Source organism: Carassius auratus, chromosome 8 (assembly GCF_003368295.1).
Source record: "Carassius auratus strain Wakin chromosome 8, ASM336829v1, whole genome shotgun sequence".
NCBI lineage: Eukaryota > Metazoa > Chordata > Actinopteri > Cypriniformes > Cyprinidae > Carassius > Carassius auratus.
In genome coordinates this window covers 29,188,605-29,209,643 of record NC_039250.1, presented here as the reverse complement: position 1 = coordinate 29,209,643, position 21,039 = coordinate 29,188,605, and the positions used below count along the sequence as shown (strand labels likewise).

The window sequence follows — 21,039 nt, the reverse complement described above, 5'->3', positions numbered from 1 at the left end:
ACAGAAATCATATTTCACAATAACTGTAAGATGACAGATGTTCTCACCTCAGCTGTGAGATGTGCTGCAGACACTGAAGGAAACTCATCAGGTCTCTCTCTTCCTCTGAACATCCCATCAGCTCGACTGGTTTCTTCTCTGTCTGGAGCTTCAGCACTTCCAGGAGGACGGAGATCTTTCTCTCTGAGAGATCTATGATCCAGACATCAGGTGACTGGAAAACTGACTGTAATGCTGGAAGAAAACTCCTGCCTGTTTGAGTCTCATAGTTCTTCACACGAGAGCAGAGATCCAGCAGGAAATCACTCTGAACCTCAGCATCATAATCACCAATCTCTTTATCAAAAGGGAAGGTTTTGTAGCTGCACACAGATGACAGCAGAGAGGAGAATCGTGTTCCTGTATCTCTGTCAGTTTCTACTGCAGCAACACAGAGATTCAGCAGGAATATGACTCCAGACATCCTTGCTTCTTTATTAGAAATGTTCCAGAACCTGATAATATACAATCAAGAACCAAACACTTCATTAATTTGAGACAACATTCATCACATTATGCCACAGACACAAATAAATATTTCAACAAGACACAGGGATCTGATCTGATAATGTTTTAGCTGAAAAGCACTGTAATAAGATGTTATTTGTTCAAAGTCTGTGGATATGAAGGAGGAAGTCTTAAGAAACGCTCACACCAAGGACAATAACTGTACAGTTACAAGAAAAAGTCTGTTTATTCAGGATTTGAACTCTCATCTAAGAGAGAACATCCTGTTTATTGTGTTACAATGATTTTTATTATTACAACTAATGTTACTAGGTTAGACATATTGCATATTAAATAATATATATATAAACCTCAAAGCATATTTAAATTTTTGTGTATTATGTGTTACTGCATAATGCTGTTCTAGTTGAGGGCATTTGTAGTGTGTAGGTTTAGGGCCAAACCATAACCTTAAGCCCAGAGCCCTGGCCCCCAAAGTCTTGTCCTGCTCAGTGTGCTTTTGGTCAGCAGGGAAGCAAATACGCTATCCCTTATTCTTCTAAGTGGAAATAAGCCTGTGTGTGAGACTTCTGGTTCATTACCTGCTATGGGGAAATAAGAGAATAATAACGTGCAGGAAACAGTAAAACTGTTTGCATATCAAACCAGTGTGTTCATAATTAAGATAATACATAAAAAATAATGTGTTAATTTGCAATATCAAGCAGCAAAACAAGCTGTTGTGTACAGCTAAAAAAAAAAGCTGGACGTGGATGAGATTACAAATGGCTTGCATCCACTCTTTTGGGAAAGATAAGGTGGACATTTGACTGCACAGCTACCGGCTCACTGAAGCAAGAGATTTCTGGCTCACATCGTTGTGATGTCACCACAGAGAGGACCACCCTCAGACACATTTCTAACCACTTCTGCATCTTGCAGTGATCACCGTTGACCGGTTCTGGGCAGATTTCTTTTGCTCATCTCAACCGAGCCTATTCTCTGCCCTCAAATACTGGGGGCGTGTCCACTATCTGCGCTGAAGCCACACCCTCTCATGGGAAAGCTGTCGCCAAACACTGTTCACTCCCGTTACTAATGGGGCCTGTTTACACCTGGTCACGTCATGCGTTTTCTCTGATAGGATAGCTATCTAGTCATGGAGAGTCCAGGTGCCCTCCAAAACACTTCTGAGACAGATTTAAATCTGAAAGCACTTCTGAAGGTGGTCTGGGACATTACAAGAGTAAAAACAACTGGTTGTCGAAACCCCATATGTAAATGTTACTCCTCCCAGAATGTCGAAATAATGAATGTGTGAGTGTGCAGGCCAGGAATGGCTAATCAGGAGCACCAGGAGTATTATCCCGGTGGGCCGGTCTGTTTTTGGCCGGTCTGGTCATGTCTCTGGGCTGAAATATGTGGTCCCTACGTTTCCTGAACTCACAGCAGCTCCACACAGAGCACAGCCTGCAGGTTAATGATAGGGCTGCTGACCGTTCTGTATAATATGGAATCATCCCATATTTAAGGCACCATAGAAGCGTCCCATATGAAACCTATAGAGTACAGTCTGCAGTTTGTCCCGTATTCGTAGGCATACGCCGTGACCACCAGACCACATGAATAACTAATTCTCAGTTGATAACGAACCATTCTTTTTGTACAAATCATTGTTTTATTTGTGAACATAGCCATTTGAGGAAGGCTTTAAGACCAAGTGAAATCCTCTGCTGGCTGTTCCTGCTTCACAGAGAGCGGGACTCATGCTAAGGGCAATTCCCTTTCACTAATATCCACGTTTTGCATTTGAGTGAATACAAACAACTTCTTGATCATGAGTCCCAACATCCAGCAAGGCAGGAAAACATTCAATCTACCTGAGGGAAGATTTCTATCATATTATAAGTTAATGTTGTTAAATAGAGAGAAAGAGCAAATGCATAAACTTGGAACTCAATACTTAAGTACAAATCCAAGCAGCAGAAACAGCCCACACTCTCTAAGTTTATTTTTATTGAAAAATATGCATTTCTGTTCATTCATAAGCTATATGGTTGCAATAAAATTTTAGTTCAAAAATGTAAGTGCCATTGTTTAAAGAATATTAGGTTGCACTTTATTTTACAGTACGTGTACTAACATGTACTTATAGTGTACTTACAGTGTATTTATCTAAGAAAGTTCTGGTAACACAAGGTAACTAAATGGGCTAGGGGTCAGGTTTAGGGGTAGGTTCAGGGTTAGTACCTAGTTATTACATAGTTATTGTAATTACTATAATAAGTGCATAGTATGTACATGAGGAACAGGACTGTAAAATAAAGTGCTACCGAATACTTTTTTGACTGAAGTTTCATACACTTTATGATTTCAAATTTCAACGTTTCTGTTCCTGCGTTCCTCTGAATTATTACCGTGGAAAAAATACCGGTTAATAACATTATTTTTTCAAAAACAATATTATGTGTCCATGATTTGCCTAATAATAATGTAACACGCGTCGTTTCTATATGCAGGCTTTACAGTTCTTAGCTCGTTGGCTTTGTTGGAAGGAGGACACCGAAAGGGAGCTCAGCAGATCATAACACTTGATTTATTAAACATGAAGAGGTGAACATTAGGAATTAGCCACATCTGATTACACCGTGTGCGTCATCTCTCTCTCTCTCTCTCTCTCTCTCTCTCTCTCTCTCATAACTGCACGCAGACTATTCTCTCCCGTGATTCTAATCACGGGTCTCTGTTCTCGCAATATTACCTTTATATCTTATTTAAAGTTATAGAACATACATTTTAACCTTAAACTTCAGTCCCTAAAATAATAGTAATGTAATAATAATAAAGTACAGCATTTTATTTACTCAAAAAGAGAAAGAAAAAATAGAGATCTAACGTTAGTCAGTAACCCGCTGTGGTTAGTCATCTTTTCTAGATTTTGGCCAAATGTAGGCTCCTAAAAAAAAAAAAAAAAAAAAAAAAAAACCTAAAGTTGCGGCACTGTATTTTATTAGCCCTATTACTTTACGAAATAATGAAGGCTAAAATGCCTGTAGTCTAAAGCAAAATGTTTACAAGCATTATAAAAACAGCTATTAGTTTCTCTCGAGAACAAAACAAGTTTAGGCTATAAAAACATCAATCCAAAAACAAATTAATTTAAGCTGAAGCTGATGCCTGCATCTCTCATCCGGCGCGAATCCAAATGTTTCCATGTTCCTGACGTATCTGGATGCTAAAATATTATTATATAGTGTTTGTACTTTTATCTACATAAAGCATCATCCTTCAAATGGCCTTATCAGCACAGTGTGGCGCAGTCACTCTGAACGCAACATGTTGTACAACGGAGCAGTCTAACTTTTTATTTAACTATTTTATTTTGTTAATGTACAGGCTTTAATAAAGCAATGTTGTGTCAGTGCGATGGTCATATCAAAGCTGATTGATTATATAGAAGCAAGACATTATTCAAAGCTTCAGCTTTTGCTAAATAATTAAAACTTCTCTCTGCAGTTTCGTTTTCCTTTCCGAAAACTTTGAAAAGTGTCACAATGAACCGTAATTTAGCACACTTTTTCTTTCATTTTGTTAATCTGTCAATATGATTTAAGTTAAATATATTTAGTGTATATGCCTGTATTCCTCTTTCTGTAAGCCTATAGGGATTCGTTTTTCAGTTTTCTCCATTCACAGAAGCGCTGCAGATGTGTGATCTGTTGAATTCATCTCACATATCCTCAGATAAACTCTAAGGGCGGTGCATTGTCAATCGAGACTGACCTATGATGAGTTCACAGCTGAGCGAACATTTCACTCTTGGCTTCGTCACATTTGCATACGCCATACTCCTGGAATTCGTGATTCATTGACAGCAAATTTAAAATATTAAATGGAACGATAAAATAACTATTTACCGGTTAAAGGCCATTTCAATTTTTCGATTCTGTTCGGAACTATAAAATTTGATTTTGTTTCTGGTTCTGGTTGTTCCTGTCAAAATTTAGTTCGTTTCCGGTTTTCGTTTTCGTTCCTTGAACCAGTTCAGAGCCCTGATTTTCACCTCCTAAATTACTTGTCCACTCACATTTATATAATAGTGCAATTTATTCAGGATAATTACTTTTTTTTTTTTTTTAATGACTATCATTTTTAGAATATTTGTACAAAAACAAAAGAGTTTATTTCTAGGAACTTTTTAACTGAAGGCACATTATGGTACAGCACTAATATTTTGATTGTCCCTTAGTCTGTGCCTTTTTTCCTATAAAATAAATAACAATTGTCCCTTATTTTCCATTTATGTGGTTACAAATTTAACTTAAAAATGAAAGCTCTAGAAAAATACAATGAATTACAAGTCTGTAGAGAACAATGCGCTATTTCAGACTTGTAAACTGAGGTTTTAATTACATTATTTTCATATACCGGTAGTCAGTCATTAACTAAAGTGGGCCGTTCTGGCATGATACCCCAGAGCTGATAATGAGTCCCACTGAAATGGCCCTGAAAGCATGTTATAGGTTATATATTATTTTGATCATTTCAGTTAACTGAAGAGCTGTTTACATAGACTACTTTACCTCAGCTGTGAGATGTGCTGCACACACTGAAGGAAACTCATCAGGTCTCTCTCTTCCTCTGAACATCCCATCAGCTCGACTGGTTTCTTCTCTGTCTGGAGCTTCAGCACTTCCAGGAGGACGGAGATCTTTCTCTCTGAGAGATCTATGATCCAGACATCAGGTGACTGGAAAACTGACTGTAATGCTGGAAGAAAACTCCTGCCTGTTTGAGTCTCATAGTTCTTCACACGAGAGAACAGATCCAGCAGGAAATCACTCTGATAAGCGCTCTCTTTATCAAAAGGGAAGGTTTTGTAGCTGCACACAGATGACAGCAGAGAGGAGAATCGTGTTCCTGTATCTCTGTCAGTTTCTACTGCAGCAACACAGAGCTTCAGCAGGAATCTGACTCCAGACATCCTTGCTTCTTCATCATCACTGAACCAGAACCTGATAATATACAATCAAGAACCAAACACTTCATTAATTTGAGACAACATTCATCACATTATGCCACAGACACAAATAAATATTTCAACAAGACACAGGGATCTGATCTGATAATGTTTTAGCTGAAAAGCACTGTAATAAGATGTTATTCGTTCAAAGTCTGTGGATATGAAGGAGGAAGTCTTAAGAAACGCTCACACCAAGGACAATAACTGTACAGTTACAAGAAAAAGTCTGTTTATTCAGGTTTTGAACTCTCATCTAAGAGAGAACATCCTGTTTATTGTGTTACAATGATTTTTATTATTACAACTAATGTTACTAGGTTAGACATATTGCATATTAAATAATATATATAAACCTCAAAGCATATTAAAATTTTTGTGTATTATGTGTTACTCCATAATGCTGTTCTAGTTGAGGGCATTTGTAGTGTGTAGGTTTAGGGCCAAATCATAACCTTAAGCCCAGAGCCCTGGCCCCCAAAGTCTTGTCCTGCTCAGTGTGCTTTTGGTCAGCAGGGAAGCAAATACGCTATCCCTTATTCTTCTAAGTGGAAATAAGCCTGTGTGTGAGACTTCTGGTTCATTACCTGCTATGGGGAAATAAGAGAATAATAACGTGCAGGAAACAGTAAAACTGTTTGCATATCAAACCAGTGTGTTCATAATTAAGATAATACATAAAAAATAATGTGTTAATTTGCAATATCAAGCAGCAAAACAAGCTGTTGTGTACAGCTAAAAAAAAAAGCTGGACGTGGATGAGATTACAAATGGCTTGCATCCACTCTTTTGGGAAAGATAAGGTGGATATTTGACTGCACAGCTACCGGCTCACTGAAGCAAGAGATTTCTGGCTCACATCGTTGTGATGTCACCACAGAGAGGACCACCCTCAGACACATTTCTAACCACTTCTGCATCTTGCAGTGATCACCGTTGACCGGTTCTGGGCAGATTTCTTTTGCTCATCTCAACCGAGCCTATTCTCTGCCCTCAAATACTGGGGGCGTGTCCACTATCTGCGCTGAAGCCACACCCTCTCATGGGAAAGCTGTCGCCAAACACTGTTCACTCCCGTTACTAATGGGGCCTGTTTACACCTGGTCACGTCATGCGTTTTCTCTGATAGGATAGCTATCTAGTCATGGAGAGTCCAGGTGCCCTCCAAAACACTTCTGAGACAGATTTAAATCTGAAAGCACTTCTGAAGGTGGTCTGGGACATTACAAGAGTAAAAACAACTGGTTGTCGAAACCCCATATGTAAATGTTACTCCTCCCAGAATGTCGAAATAATGAATGTGTGAGTGTGCAGGCCAGGAATGGCTAATCAGGAGCACCAGGAGTATTATCCCGGTGGGCCGGTCTGTTTTTGGCCGGTCTGGTCATGTCTCTGGGCTGAAATATGTGGTCCCTACGTTTCCTGAACTCACAGCAGCTCCACACAGAGCACAGCCTGCAGGTTAATGATAGGGTTGCTGACCGTTCTGTATAATATGGAATCATCCCATATTTAAGGCACCATAGAAGCGTCCCATATGAAACCTATAGAGTACAGTCTGCAGTTTGTCCCGTATTCGTAGGCATACGCCGTGACCACCAGACCACATGAATAACTAATTCTCAGTTGATAACGAACCATTCTTTTTGTACAAATCATTGTTTTATTTGTGAACATAGCCATTTGAGGAAGGCTTTAAGACCAAGTGAAATCCTCTGCTGGCTGTTCCTGCTTCACAGAGAGCGGGACTCATGCTAAGGGCAATTCCCTTTCACTAATATCCACGTTTTGCATTTGAGTGAATACAAACAACTTCTTGATCATGAGTCCCAACATCCAGCAAGGCAGGAAAACATTCAATCTACCTGAGGGAAGATTTCTATCATATTATAAGTTAATGTTGTTAAATAGAGAGAAAGAGCAAATGCATAAACTTGGAACTCAATACTTAAGTACAAATCCAAGCAGCAGAAACAGCCCACACTCTCTAAGTTTATTTTTATTGAAAAGTATGCATTTCTGTTCATTCATAAGCTATATGGTTGCAATAAAATTTTAGTTCAAAAATGTAAGTGCCATTGTTTAAAGAATATTAGGTTGCACTTTATTTTACAGTACGTGTACTAACATGTACTTATAGTGTACTTACAGTGTATTTATCTAAGAAAGTTCTGGTAACACAAGGTAACTAAATGGGCTAGGGGTCAGGTTTAGGGGTAGGTTCAGGGTTAGTACCTAGTTATTACATAGTTATTGTAATTACTATAATAAGTGCATAGTATGTACATGAGGAACAGGACTGTAAAATAAAGTGCTACCGAATACTTTGTCGACTGAAGTTTCATACACTTTACTTTATGATTTCAAATTTCAACGTTTCTGTTCCTGCGTTCCTCTGAATTATTACCGTGGAAAAAATACCGGTTAATAACATTATTTTTTCAAAAACAATATTATGTGTCCATGATTTGCCTAATAATAATGTAACACGCGTCGTTTCTATATGCAGGCTTTACAGTTCTTAGCTCGTTGGCTTTGTTGGAAGGAGGACACCGAAAGGGAGCTCAGCAGATCATAACACTTGATTTATTAAACATGAAGAGGTGAACATTAGGAATTAGCCACATCTGATTACACCGTGTGCGTCATCTCTCTCTCTCTCTCTCTCTCTCTCTCATAACTGCACGCAGACTATTCTCTCCCGTGATTCTAATCACGGGTCTCTGTTCTCGCAATATTACCTTTATATCTTATTTAAAGTTATAGAACATACATTTTAACCTTAAACTTCAGTCCCTAAAATAATAGTAATGTAATAATAATAATAAAGTACAGCAGTACATGTGTGTACTGTGTATAATTATTTTGTATATAAATACACACATATGCATGTATATATTTAATATTTTTACTTATTTATATATAAATTATTTATATTTATATATAATATAAATTATGTATAAATGTATATATACATGCAAAAAAATAATTAATACATGCATATGCGTGTATTTATATACAAAATAATTATACACAGTTCACACACATATATTATGCAAACACAAACGTTTATTTTGGATGCAATTAATTTTTTTCCCAGCACTAATATATATAGGGGTGTAACGGTTCACAAAATTCACGGTTAGGTTCGATACACTTGTGTCACGGTACGGTTTTGATACAGCAAAAAGAAAAAAATGGCAGATAAATTTCCTTGATTTCTTTTTTTTTTTTTTTATATGAAAACTAACATAATAAACTGTGATATTTTTTACTTTTGAGTAATTCTGGAGCTATAACTGATTCTTCTTATGAGCATATAAAACAAAACAGCTTCTTGGAAAAAAATTAAATTGCAGTAGTTATAAACCAAGGTTTATTTTATTTCAGATTATCATTTAAGAGCAGCAATTGTATTCATGTCAAAATAAAACAGACGTAATGTTACTTGAAGGCATTATAGCCTACTATTCCTGCCAAACTTTCATGGTTCGGTTAGTGTTACTACAGTAAATCCATGGTGAATGTTGCAGATCTGGACACTGGATAGTTCATTCACGGCACAATGTTTCTTCATGGTTTCCACGCGCTGTTTATCCGTTAATAACGGAGAAATATGAATGTTTCTCTCTAGATCTTGCAGCGATGTTATTACTTCTGTGGCAAATTCAAATGCTTTCTGTACTGGATCTCTTATTAGCGCTGTGTAGTAACCAGTAAAAGAAATGGACACAGCGACCCCATTGGAACTCAATTGAGACAAATGAAGCCCAGTCTTAGCGTTTTTTAGCACTTCAGTTTCTGACGCGCAAGACTCAAACGAAGCTTGACGACGTCAGCAACCTGTCTGACAGATGTAAATCTTCTAGTAGCTGTGCGTGCAAACTGCTATCGTTAATCTTGCAGAGACGGCGAGCTTGAGCGGGGAGTTCTTTGGCGTGATTATTTTGTATAGTATTTTAAAATGTAACGCCAGTACGCCATATTAAGTTAATTGCCTGCGAGCTTCTCCTCCTGTCTGTACGGTAATGCGACAGAGAGCCGAGTGGTTATGACGCAATCGTTAGCCTATTTTTTACAAAAACTGTTTATACGGGGCCATAATGTAACATAGAAGGTAATGGAGCCCTTTATACATTGTCGTGTATCTTTAGAAATAAATAATGGACAAACAGAGTCTTTAAACGCCTCAGATGTAAAGTTATTAGCTGTCAAAGTGATGCCAAAATGAATGGGAGTCAATGGGAATGCTAACGCAAGTGAAGTTCTGCTAAAAGATGGCAGCCCCCACCAGACTTCAACTTCCGGTCGAGTTCCTTGCCCCTTGGTAGTAACAGCATCGCATGATCACGATCGGCTCGCGCTGCACTGGTCCAAACTGATAAACGGTCCGTCAACCACACAATAACGAGGAGTTTCGTTCCGCTTGCATTATGTTTGCCATTTGATGTTGGTCACTGTTGTGGTCGCGTCGGCGTCTCTGTTACATTATGAGCGCACTTGCCACGCGCAATGGGCCTACATTTGAAATAACGAAATTGTAATTGAAATTGGCATTGTTAGCATATGATTTTTTTAAAACTTTGAAAAAATATTTTTATATAAAATTATTAGAACATTTTATGCATCTTTATTCCCATCAAAGCATATCCGCTCCCGCGCCCCCCCTGTGAACTCTGGCGGACCCCAGGTTGGGAACCAATGGTCTAAAGCAAAATGTTTACAAGCATTATAAAAACAGCTATTAGTTTCTCTCGAAAACAAAACAAGTTTAGGCTATAAAAACGTCAATCCAAAAACAAATTAATTTAAGCTGAAGCTGATTCCTGCATCTCTCATCCGGCGCGAATCCAAATGTTTCCATGTTCCTGACGTATCTGGATGCTAAAATATTATTATATAGTGTTTGTACTTTTATCTACATAAAGCATCATCCTTCAAATGGCCTTATCAGCACAGTGTGGCGCAGTCACTCTGAACGCAACATGTTGTACAACGGAGCAGTCTAACTTTTTATTTAACTATTTTATTTTGTTAATGTACAGGCTTTAATAAATAAATGTTGTGTCAGCGCGATGGTCATATCAAAGCTGATTGATTATATAGAAGCAAGACATTATTCAAAGCTTCAGCTTTTGCTAAATAATTAAAACTTCTCTCTGCAGTTTCGTTTTCCTTTCCGAAAACTTTGAAAAGTGTCACAATGAACCGTAATTTAGCACACTTTTTCTTTCATTTTGTTAATCTGTCAATATGATTTAAGTGAAATATATTTAGTGTATATGCCTGTATTCCTCTTTCTGTAAGCCTATAGGGATTAATTTTTCAGTTTTCTCCATTCACAGAAGCGCTGCAGATGTGTGATCTGTTGAATTCATCTCACATATCCTCAGATAAACTCTAAGGGCGGTGCATTGTCAATCGAGACTGACCTATGATGAGTTCACAGCTGAGCGAACATTTCACTCTTGGCTTCGTCACATTTGCATACGCCATACTCCTGGAATTCGTGATTGACATCAAATTTCAAATATTAAATGGAACGATAAAATAACGTTATTAACCAGTTAAAGGCCATTTCAATTTTTCGATTCTGTTCGGAACTATAAAATTTGATTTTGTTTCTGGTTCTGGTTGTTCCTGTCAAAATTTAGTTCGTTTCCAGTTTTCGTTTTCGTTCCTTGAACCAGTTCAGAGCCCTGATTTTCACCTCCTAAATTACTTGTCCACTCACATTTATATAATAGTGCAATTTATTCAGGATAATTACTTTTTTTCTTTTTTTTTAAATGACTATCATTTTGTGAATAATTCTACAAAAACAAATGAGTTTATTTCTAGGAACTTTTTAACTGAAGGCACATTATGGTACAGCACTAATATTTTGATTGTCCCTTAGTCTGTGTCTTTTTTCCTATAAAATAAATAACAATTGTCCCTTATTTTCTATTTATGTGGTTACAAATTTAACTTAAAAATGAAAGCTCTAGAAAAATACAATGAATTACAAGTCTATAGAGAACAATGCGCTATTTCAGACTTGTATACTGAGGTTTTAATTACATTATTTTCATATACCGGTAGTCAGTCATTAACTAAAGTGGGCCGTTCTGGCATGATACCCCAGAGCTGATAATGAGTCCCACTGAAATGGCCCTGAAAGCATGTTATAGGTTATATATTATTTTGATCATTTCAGTTAACTGAAGAGCTGTTTACATAGACTACTTTACCTCAGCTGTGAGATGTGCTGCAGACACTGAAGGAAACTCATCACGTCTCTCTCTTCCTCTGAACATCTTCTCAGCTCGACTGGTTTCTTCTCTGTCTGGAGCTTCAGCACTTCCAGGAGGACGGAGATCTTTCTCTCTGAGAGATCTATGATCCAGACATCAGGTGACTGGAAAACTGACTGTAATGCTGGAAGAAAACTCCTGCCTGTTTGAGTCTCATAGTTCTTCACACGAGAGAACAGATCCAGCAGGAAATCACTCTGATAAGCGCTCTCTTCATCAAAAGGGAAGGTTTTGTAGCTGCACACAGATGACAGCAGAGAGGAGAATCTTGTTCCTGTATCTCTGTCAGTTTCTACTGCAGCAACACAGAGCTTCAGCAGGAATCTGACTCCAGACATCCTTGCTTCTTCATCATCACTGAACCAGAACCTGATAATATACAAATCAAGAACAAAACACTTCATTAATTTGAGACAACATTCATCACATTATGCCACAGACACAAATTCATATTTCAACAAGACACAGGGATCTGATTTGATAATGTTTTAGCTGAAATGCACTGTAATAAGATGTTATTTGTTCAAAGTCTGTGGATATGAAGGAGGAAGTCTTAAGAAACGCTCACACCAAGGACAATAACTGTACAGTTACAAGAAAAAGTCTGTTTATTCAGGTTTTTAACTCTCATCTAAGAGAGAACATCCTGTTTATTGTATTACAATGATTTTTATTATTACAACTAATGTTACTAGGTTAGACATGTTGCATATTAAATAATATATATATAAACCTCAAAGCATATTTAAATTGTGTATTATGTGTTACTCCATAATGCTGTTCTAGTTGGGGGCATTTGTAGTGTGTAGGTTTAGGGTCAAACCATAACCTTAAGCCCAGAGCCCTGGCCCCCAAAGTCTTGTCCTGCTCAGTGTGCTTTTGGTCAGCAGGGAAGCAAATACGCTATCCCTTATTCTTCTAAGTGGAAATAAGCCTGTGTGTGAGACTTCTGGTTCATTACCTGCTATAGGGAAATAAGAGAATAATAACGTGCAGGAAACAGTAAAACTGTTTGCATATCAAACCAGTGTGTTCATAATTAAGATAATACATAAAAAATAATGTGTTAATTTGCAATATCAAGCAGCAAAACAAGCTGTTGTGTACAGCTAAAAAAAAAAGCTGGAGGTGGATGAGATTACAAATGGCTTGCATCCACTCTTTTGGGAAAGATAAGGTGGACATTTGACTGCACAGCTACCGGCTCACTGAAGCAAGAGATTTCTGGCTCACATCGTTGTGATGTCACCACAGAGAGGACCACCCTCAGACACATTTCTAACCACTTCTGCATCTTGCAGTGATCACCGTTGACCGGTTCTGGGCAGATTTCTTTTGCTCATCTCAACCGAGCCTATTCTCTGCCCTCAAATACTGGGGGCGTGTCCACTATCTGCGCTGAAGCCACACCCTCTCATGGGAAAGCTGTCGCCAAACACTGTTCACTCCCGTTACTAATGGGGCCTGTTTACACCTGGTCACGTCATGCGTTTTCTCTGATAGGATAGCTATCTAGTCATGGAGAGTCCAGGTGCCCTCCAAAACACTTCTGAGACAGATTTAAATCTGAAAGCTCAAAGCACTTCAGAAGGTGGTCTGGGACATTACAAGAGTAAAAACAACTGGTTGTCGAAACCCCATATGTAAATGTTACTCCTCCCAGAATGTCGAAATAATGAATGTGTGAGTGTGCAGGCCAGGAATGGCTAATCAGGAGCACCAGGAGTATTATCCCGGTGGGCCGGTCTGTTTTTGGCCGGTCTGGTCATGTCTCTGGGCTGAAATATGTGGTCCCTACGTTTCCTGAACTCACAGCAGCTCCACACAGAGCACAGCCTGCAGGTTAATGATAGGGTTGCTGACCGTTCTGTATAATATGGAATCATCCCATATTTAAGGCACCATAGAAGCGTCCCATATGAAACATATAGAGTACAGTCTGCAGTTTGTCCCGTATTCGTAGGCATATGCCGTGACCACCAGACCACATGAATAACTAATTCTCAGTTGATAACGAACCATTCTTTTTGTCCAAATCATTGTTTTATTTGTGAACATAGCCATTTGAGGAAGGCTTTAAGACCAAGTGAAATCCTCTGCTGGCTGTTCCTGCTTCACAGAGAGCGGGACTCATGCTAAGGGCAATTCCCTTTCACTAATATCCACGTTTTGCATTTGAGTGAATACAAACAACTTCTTGATCATGAGTCCCAACATCCAGCAAGGCAGGAAAACATTCAATCTACCTGAGGGAAGATTTCTATCACATTATAAGTTAATGTTGTTAAATAGAGAGAAAGAGCAAATACATAAACTTGGAACTCAATACTTAAGTACAAATCCAAGCAGCAGAAACAGCCCACACTCTCTAAGTTTATTTTTATTGAAAAATATGCATTTCTGTTCATTCATAAGCTATTTGGTTGCAATAAAATTTTAGTTCAAAAATGTAAGTGCCATTGTTTAAAGAATATTAGGTTGCACTTTATTTTACAGTACGTGTACTAACATGTACTTATAGTGTACTTACAGTGTATTTATCTAAGAAAGTTCTGGTAACACAAGGTAACTAAATGGGCTAGGGGTCAGGTTTAGGGGTAGGTTCAGGGTTAGTACCTAGTTATTACATAGTTATTGTAATTACTATAATAAGTGCATAGTATGTACATGAGGAACAGGACTGTAAAATAAAGTGCTACCGAATACTTTTGTTGACTGAAGTTTCATACACTTTATGATTTCAAATTTCAACGTTTCTGTTCCTGCGTTCCTCTGAATTATTACCGTGGAAAAAATACCGGTTAATAACATTATTTTTTCAAAAACAATATTATGTGTCCATGATTTGCCTAATAATAATGTAACACGCGTCGTTTCTATATGCAGGCTTTACAGTTCTTAGCTCGTTGGCTTTGTTGGAAGGAGGACACCGAAAGGGAGCTCAGCAGATCATAACACTTGATTTATTAAACATGAAGAGGTGAACATTAGGAATTAGCCACATCTGATTACACCGTGTGCGTCATCTCTCTCTCTCTCTCTCTCTCTCTCATAACTGCACGCAGACTATTCTCTCCCGTGATTCTAATCACGGGTCTCTGTTCTCGCAATATTACCTTTATATCTTATTTAAAGTTATAGAACATACATTTTAACCTTAAACTTCAGTCCCTAAAATAATAGTAATGTAATAATAATAAAGTACAGCATTTTATTTACACAAAAAGAGAAAATAGAGATCTAACGTTAGTCAATAACCCGCTGTGGTTAGTCATCTTTTCTAGATTTTGGCCAAATGTAGGCTCCTAAAAATAAAAAAATAAAACCTAAAGTTGCGGCACTGTATTTTATTAGCCCTATTACTTTACGAAATAATGAAGGCTAAAATGCCTGTAGTCTAAAGCAAAATGTTTACAAGCATTATAAAAACAGCTATTAGTTTCTCTCGAAAACAAAACAAGTTTATGCTATAAAAACATCAATCCAAAAACAAATTAATTTAAGCTGAAGCTGATGCCTGCACCTCTCATCCGGCGCGAATCCAAATGTTTCCATGTTCCTGACGTATCTGGATGCTAAAATATTATTTATTATATAGTGTTTGTACTTTTATCTACATAAAGCATCATCCTTCAAATGGCCTTATCAGCACAGTGTGGCGCAGTCACTCTGAACGCAACATGTTGTACAACGGAGCAGTCTAACTTTTTAACTATTTTATTTTGTTAATGTACAGGCTTTAATAAAGCAATGTTGTGTCAGTGCGATGGTCATATCAAAGCTGATTGATTATATAGAAGCAAGACATTATTCAAAGCTTCAGCTTTTGCTAAATAATTAAAACTTCTCTCTGCAGTTTCGTTTTCCTTTCCGAAAACTTTGAAAAGTGTCACAATGAACCGTAATTTAGCACACTTTTTCTTTCATTTTGTTAATCTGTCAATATGATTTAAGTGAAATATATTTAGTGTATATGCCTGTATTCCTCTTTATGTAAGCCTATAGGGATTCATTTTTCAGTTTTCTCCATTCACAGAAGCGCTGCAGATGTGTGATCTGTTGAATTCATCTCACATATCCTCAGATAAACTCTAAGGGCGGTGCATTGTCAATCGAGACTGACCTATGATGAGTTCACAGCTGAGCGAACATTTCACTCTTGGCTTCGTCACATTTGCATACGCCATACTCCTGGAATTCGTGATTCATTGACAGCAAATTTAAAATATTAAATGGAACGATAAAATAACTATTTACCGGTTAAAGGCCATTTCAATTTTTCGATTCTGTTCGGAACTATAAAATTTGATTTTGTTTCTGGTTCTGGTTGTTCCTGTCAAAATTTAGTTCGTTTCCGGTTTTCGTTTTCGTTCCTTGAACCGGTTCAGAGCCCTGATTTTCACCTCCTAAATTACTTGTCCACTCACATTTATATAATAGTGCAATTTATTCAGGATAATTACTTTTTTTTTTTTTTTTTTTTTAATGACTATCATTTTTAGAATATTTGTACAAAAACAAAAGAGTTTATTTCTAGGAACTTTTTAACTGAAGGCACATCATGGTACAGCACTAATATTTTGATTGTCCCTTAGTCTGTGCCTTTTTTCCTTTAAAATAAATAACAATTGTCCCTTATTTTCCATTTATGTGGTTACAAATTTAACTTAAAAATGAAAGCTCTAGAAAAATACAATGAATTACAAGTCTGTAGAGAACAATGCACTATTTCAGACTTGTAAACTGAGGTTTTAATTACATTATTTTCATATACCGGTAGTCAGTCATTAACTAAAGTGGGCCGTTCTGGCATGATACCCCAGAGCTGATAATGAGTCCCACTGAAATGGCCCTGAAAGCATGTTATAGGTTATATATTATTTTGATCATTTCAGTTAACTGAAGAGCTGTTTACATAGACTACTTTACCTCAGCTGTGAGATGTGCTGCAGACACTGAAGGAAACTCATCAGGTCTCTCTCTTCCTCTGAACATCTTCTCAGCTCGACTGGTTTCTTCTCTGTCTGGAGCTTCAGCACTTCCAGGAGGACGGAGATCTTTCTCTCTGAGAGATCTATGATCCAGACATCAGGTGACTGGAAAACTGACTGTAATGCTGGAAGAAAACTCCTGCCAGTTTGAGTCTCATAGTTCTTCACACGAGAGAACAGATCCAGCAGGAAATCACTCTGATAAGCGCTCTCTTTATCAAAAGGGAAGGTTTTGTAGCTGCACACAGATGACAGCAGAGAGGAGAATCGTGTTCCTGTATCTCTGTCAGTTTCTACTGCAGCAACACAGAGCTTCAGCAGGAATATGACTCCAGACATCCTTGCTTCTTTATTAGAAATGTTCCAGAACCTGATAATATACAATCAAGAACCAAACACTTCATTAATTTGAGACAACATTCATCACATTATGCCACAGACACAAATTCATATTTCAACAAGACACAGGGATCTGATTTGATAATGTTTTAGCTGAAATGCACTGAAATAAGATGTTATTTGTTCAAAGTCTGTGGATATGAAGGAGGAAGTCTTAAGAAACGCTCACACCAAGGACAATAACTGTACAGTTACAAGAAAAAGTCTGTTTATTCAGGTTTTGAACTCTCATCTAAGAGAGAACATCCTGTTTATTGTGTTACAATGATTTTGTATTATTACAACTAATGTTACTAGGTTAGACATGTTGCATATTAAATAATATATATATAAACCTCAAAGCATATTAAAATTGTGTATTATGTGTTACTCCATAATGCTGTTCTAGTTGAGGGCATTTGTAGTGTGTAGGTTTAGGGTCAAACCATAACCTTAAGCCCAGAGCCCTGGCCCCCAAAGTCTTGTCCTGCTCAGTGTGCTTTTGGTCAGCAGGGAAGCAAATACGCTATCCCTTATTCTTCTAAGTGGAAATAAGCCTGTGTGTGAGACTTCTGGTTCATTACCTGCTATAGGGAAATAAGAGAATAATAACGTGCAGGAAACAGTAAAACTGTTTGCATATCAAACCAGTGTGTTCATAATTAAGATAATACATAAAAAATAATGTGTTAATTTGCAATATCAAGCAGCAAAACAAGCTGTTGTGTACAGCTAAAAAAAAAAGCTGGACGTGGATGAGATTACAAATGGCTTGCATCCACTCTTTTGGGAAAGATAAGGTGGATATTTGACTGCACAGCTACCGGCTCACTGAAGCAAGAGATTTCTGGCTCACATCGTTGTGATGTCACCGCAGAGAGGACCACCCTCAGACACATTTCTAACCACTTCTGCATCTTGCAGTGATCACCGTTGACCGGTTCTGGGCAGATTTCTTTTGCTCATCTCAACCGAGCCTATTCTCTGCCCTCAAATACTGGGGGCGTGTCCACTATCTGCGCTGAAGCCACACCCTCTCATGGGAAAGCTGTCGCCAAACACTGTTCACTCCCGTTACTAATGGGGCCTGTTTACACCTGGTCACGTCATGCGTTTTCTCTGATAGGATAGCTATCTAGTCATGGAGAGTCCAGGTGCCCTCCAAAACACTTCTGAGACAGATTTAAATCTGAAAGCACTTCTGAAGGTGGTCTGGGACATTACAAGAGTAAAAACAACTGGTTGTCGAAACCCCATATGTAAATGTTACTCCTCCCAGAATGTCGAAATAATGAATGTGTGAGTGTGCAGGCCAGGAATGGCTAATCAGGAGCACCAGGAGTATTATCCCGGTGGGCCGGTCTGTTTTTGGCCGGTCTGGTCATGTCTCTGGGCTGAAATATGTGGTCCCTACGTTTCCTGAACTCACAGCAGCTCCACACAGAGCACAGCCTGCAGGTTAATGATAGGGTTGCTGACCGTTCTGTATAATATGGAATCATCCCATATTTAAGGCACCATAGAAGCGTCCCATATGAAACCTATAGAGTACAGACTGCAGTTTGTCCCGTATTCGTAGGCATATGCCTTGACCACCAGACCACATGAATAACTAATTCTCAGTTGATAACGAACCATTCTTTTTGTACAAATCATTGTTTTATTTGTGAACATAGCCATTTGAGGAAGGCTTTAAGACCAAGTGAAATCCTCTGCTGGCTGTTCCTGCTTCACAGCGAGCGGGACTCATGCTAAGGGCAATTCCCTTTCACTAATATCCACATTTTGCATTTGAGTGAATACAAACAACTTCTTGATCATGAGTCCCAACATCCAGCAAGGCAGGAAAACATTCAATCTACCTGAGGGAAGATTTCTATCATATTATAAGTTAATGTTGTTAAATAGAGAGAAAGAGCAAATGCATAAACTTGGAACTCAATACTTAAGTACAAATCCAAGCAGCAGAAACAGCCCACACTCTCTAAGTTTATTTTTATTGAAAAGTATGTATTTCTGTTCATTCATAAGCTATATGGTTGCAATAAAATTTTAGTTCAAAAATGTAAGTGCCATTGTTTAAAGAATATTAGGTTGCACTTTATTTTACAGTACGTGTACTAACATGTACTTATAGTGTACTTACAGTGTATTTATCTAAGAAAGTTCTGGTAACACAAGGTAACTAAATGGGCTAGGGGTCAGGTTTAGGGGTAGGTTCAGGGTTAGTACCTAGTTATTACATAGTTATTGTAATTACTATAATAAGTGCATAGTATGTACATGAGGAACAGGACTGTAAAATAAAGTGCTACCGAATACTTTGTCGACTGAAGTTTCATACACTTTACTTTATGATTTCAAATTTCAACGTTTCTGTTCCTGCGTTCCTCTGAATTATTACCGTGGAAAAAATACCGGTTAATAACATTATTTTTTCAAAAACAATATTATGTGTCCATGATTTGCCTAATAATAATGTAACACGCGTCGTTTCTATATGCAGGCTTTACAGTTCTTAGCTCGTTGGCTTTGTTGGAAGGAGGACACCGAAAGGGAGCTCAGCAGATCATAACACTTGATTTATTAAACATGAAGAGGTGAACATTAGGAATTAGCCACATCTGATTACACCGTGTGCGTCATCTCTCTCTCTCTCTCTCTCTCTCTCATAACTGCACGCAGACTATTCTCTCCCGTGATTCTAATCACGGGTCTCTGTTCTCGCAATATTACCTTTATATCTTATTTAAAGTTATAGAACATACATTTTAACCTTAAACTTCAGTCCCTAAAATAATAGTAATGTAATAATAATGAAGTACAGCATTTTATTTACTCAAAAAGAGAAAATAGAGATATTACGTTAGTCAGTAACCCGCTGTGGTTAGTCATCTTTTCTAGATTTTGGCCAAATGTAGGCTCCTAAAAATAAAAAAATAAAAACTAAAGTTGCGGCACTGTATTTTATTAGCCCTATTACTTTACGAAATAATGAAGGCTAAAATGCCTGTAGTCTAAAGCAAAATGTTTACAAGCATTATAAAAACAGCTATTAGTTTCTCTCGAAAACGAAACAAGTTTAGGCTATAAAAACGTCAATCCAAAAACAAATTAATTTAAGCTGAAGCTGATGCCTGCATCTCTCATCCGGCGCGAATCCAAATGTTTCCATGTTCCTGACGTATCTGGATGCTAAAATATTATTTATTATATAGTGTTTGTACTTTTATCTACATAAAGCATCATCCTTCAAATGGCCTTATCAGCACAGTGTGGCGCAGTCACTCTGAACGCAACATGTTGTACAACGGAGCAGTCTAACTTTTTAACTATTTTATTTTGTTAATGTACAGGCTTTAATAAAGCAATGTTGTGTCAGTGCGATGGTCATATCAAAGCTGATTGATTATATAGAAGCAAGACATTATTCAAAGCTTCAGCTTTTGCTAAATAATTAAAACTTCTCTCTGCAGTTTCGTTTTCCTTTCCGAAAACTTTGAAAAGTGTCACAATGAACCGTAATATAGCACACTTTTTCTTTCATTTTGTTAATCTGTCAATATGATTTAAGTGAAATATATTTAGTGTATATGCCTGTATTCCTCTTTATGTAAGCCTATAGGGATTCGTTTTTCAGTTTTCTCCATTCACAGAAGCGCTGCAGATGTGTGATCTGTTGAATTCATCTCACATATCCTCAGATAAACTCTAAGGGCGGTGCATTGTCAATCGAGACTGACCTATGATGAGTTCACAGCTGAGCGAACATTTCACTCTTGGCTTCGTCACATTTGCATACGCCATACTCCTGGAATTCGTGATTGATTGACAGCAAATTTCAAATATTAAATGGAACGATAAAATA

At 37.7% G+C, this 21,039-nt stretch overlaps 1 protein-coding gene across 9 annotated transcripts in view; it reads right to left on the bottom strand.

Annotated features, from left to right (window-relative positions):
- LOC113107869 (uncharacterized) overlaps positions 1-21,039 on the bottom strand; it is a 115,288-nt gene that overhangs the window by 18,372 nt on the left and 75,877 nt on the right. For 6 of the 9 annotated variants that reach the window (XM_026270661.1, XM_026270663.1, XM_026270670.1 and 3 more), the window contains 4 exons: positions 16,732-17,163; positions 11,740-12,171; positions 5,070-5,501; positions 48-494 (listed from right to left, as the gene is read on the bottom strand). In XM_026270661.1, the coding sequence (XP_026126446.1) occupies positions 48-494; positions 5,070-5,501; positions 11,740-12,171; positions 16,732-17,163 (1,743 nt within the window). The remainder of the gene's footprint in view (positions 1-47; positions 495-5,069; positions 5,502-11,739; positions 12,172-16,731; positions 17,164-21,039) is intronic. The other 3 variants (XM_026270664.1, XM_026270666.1, XM_026270669.1) reach the window with 3 other exon arrangements.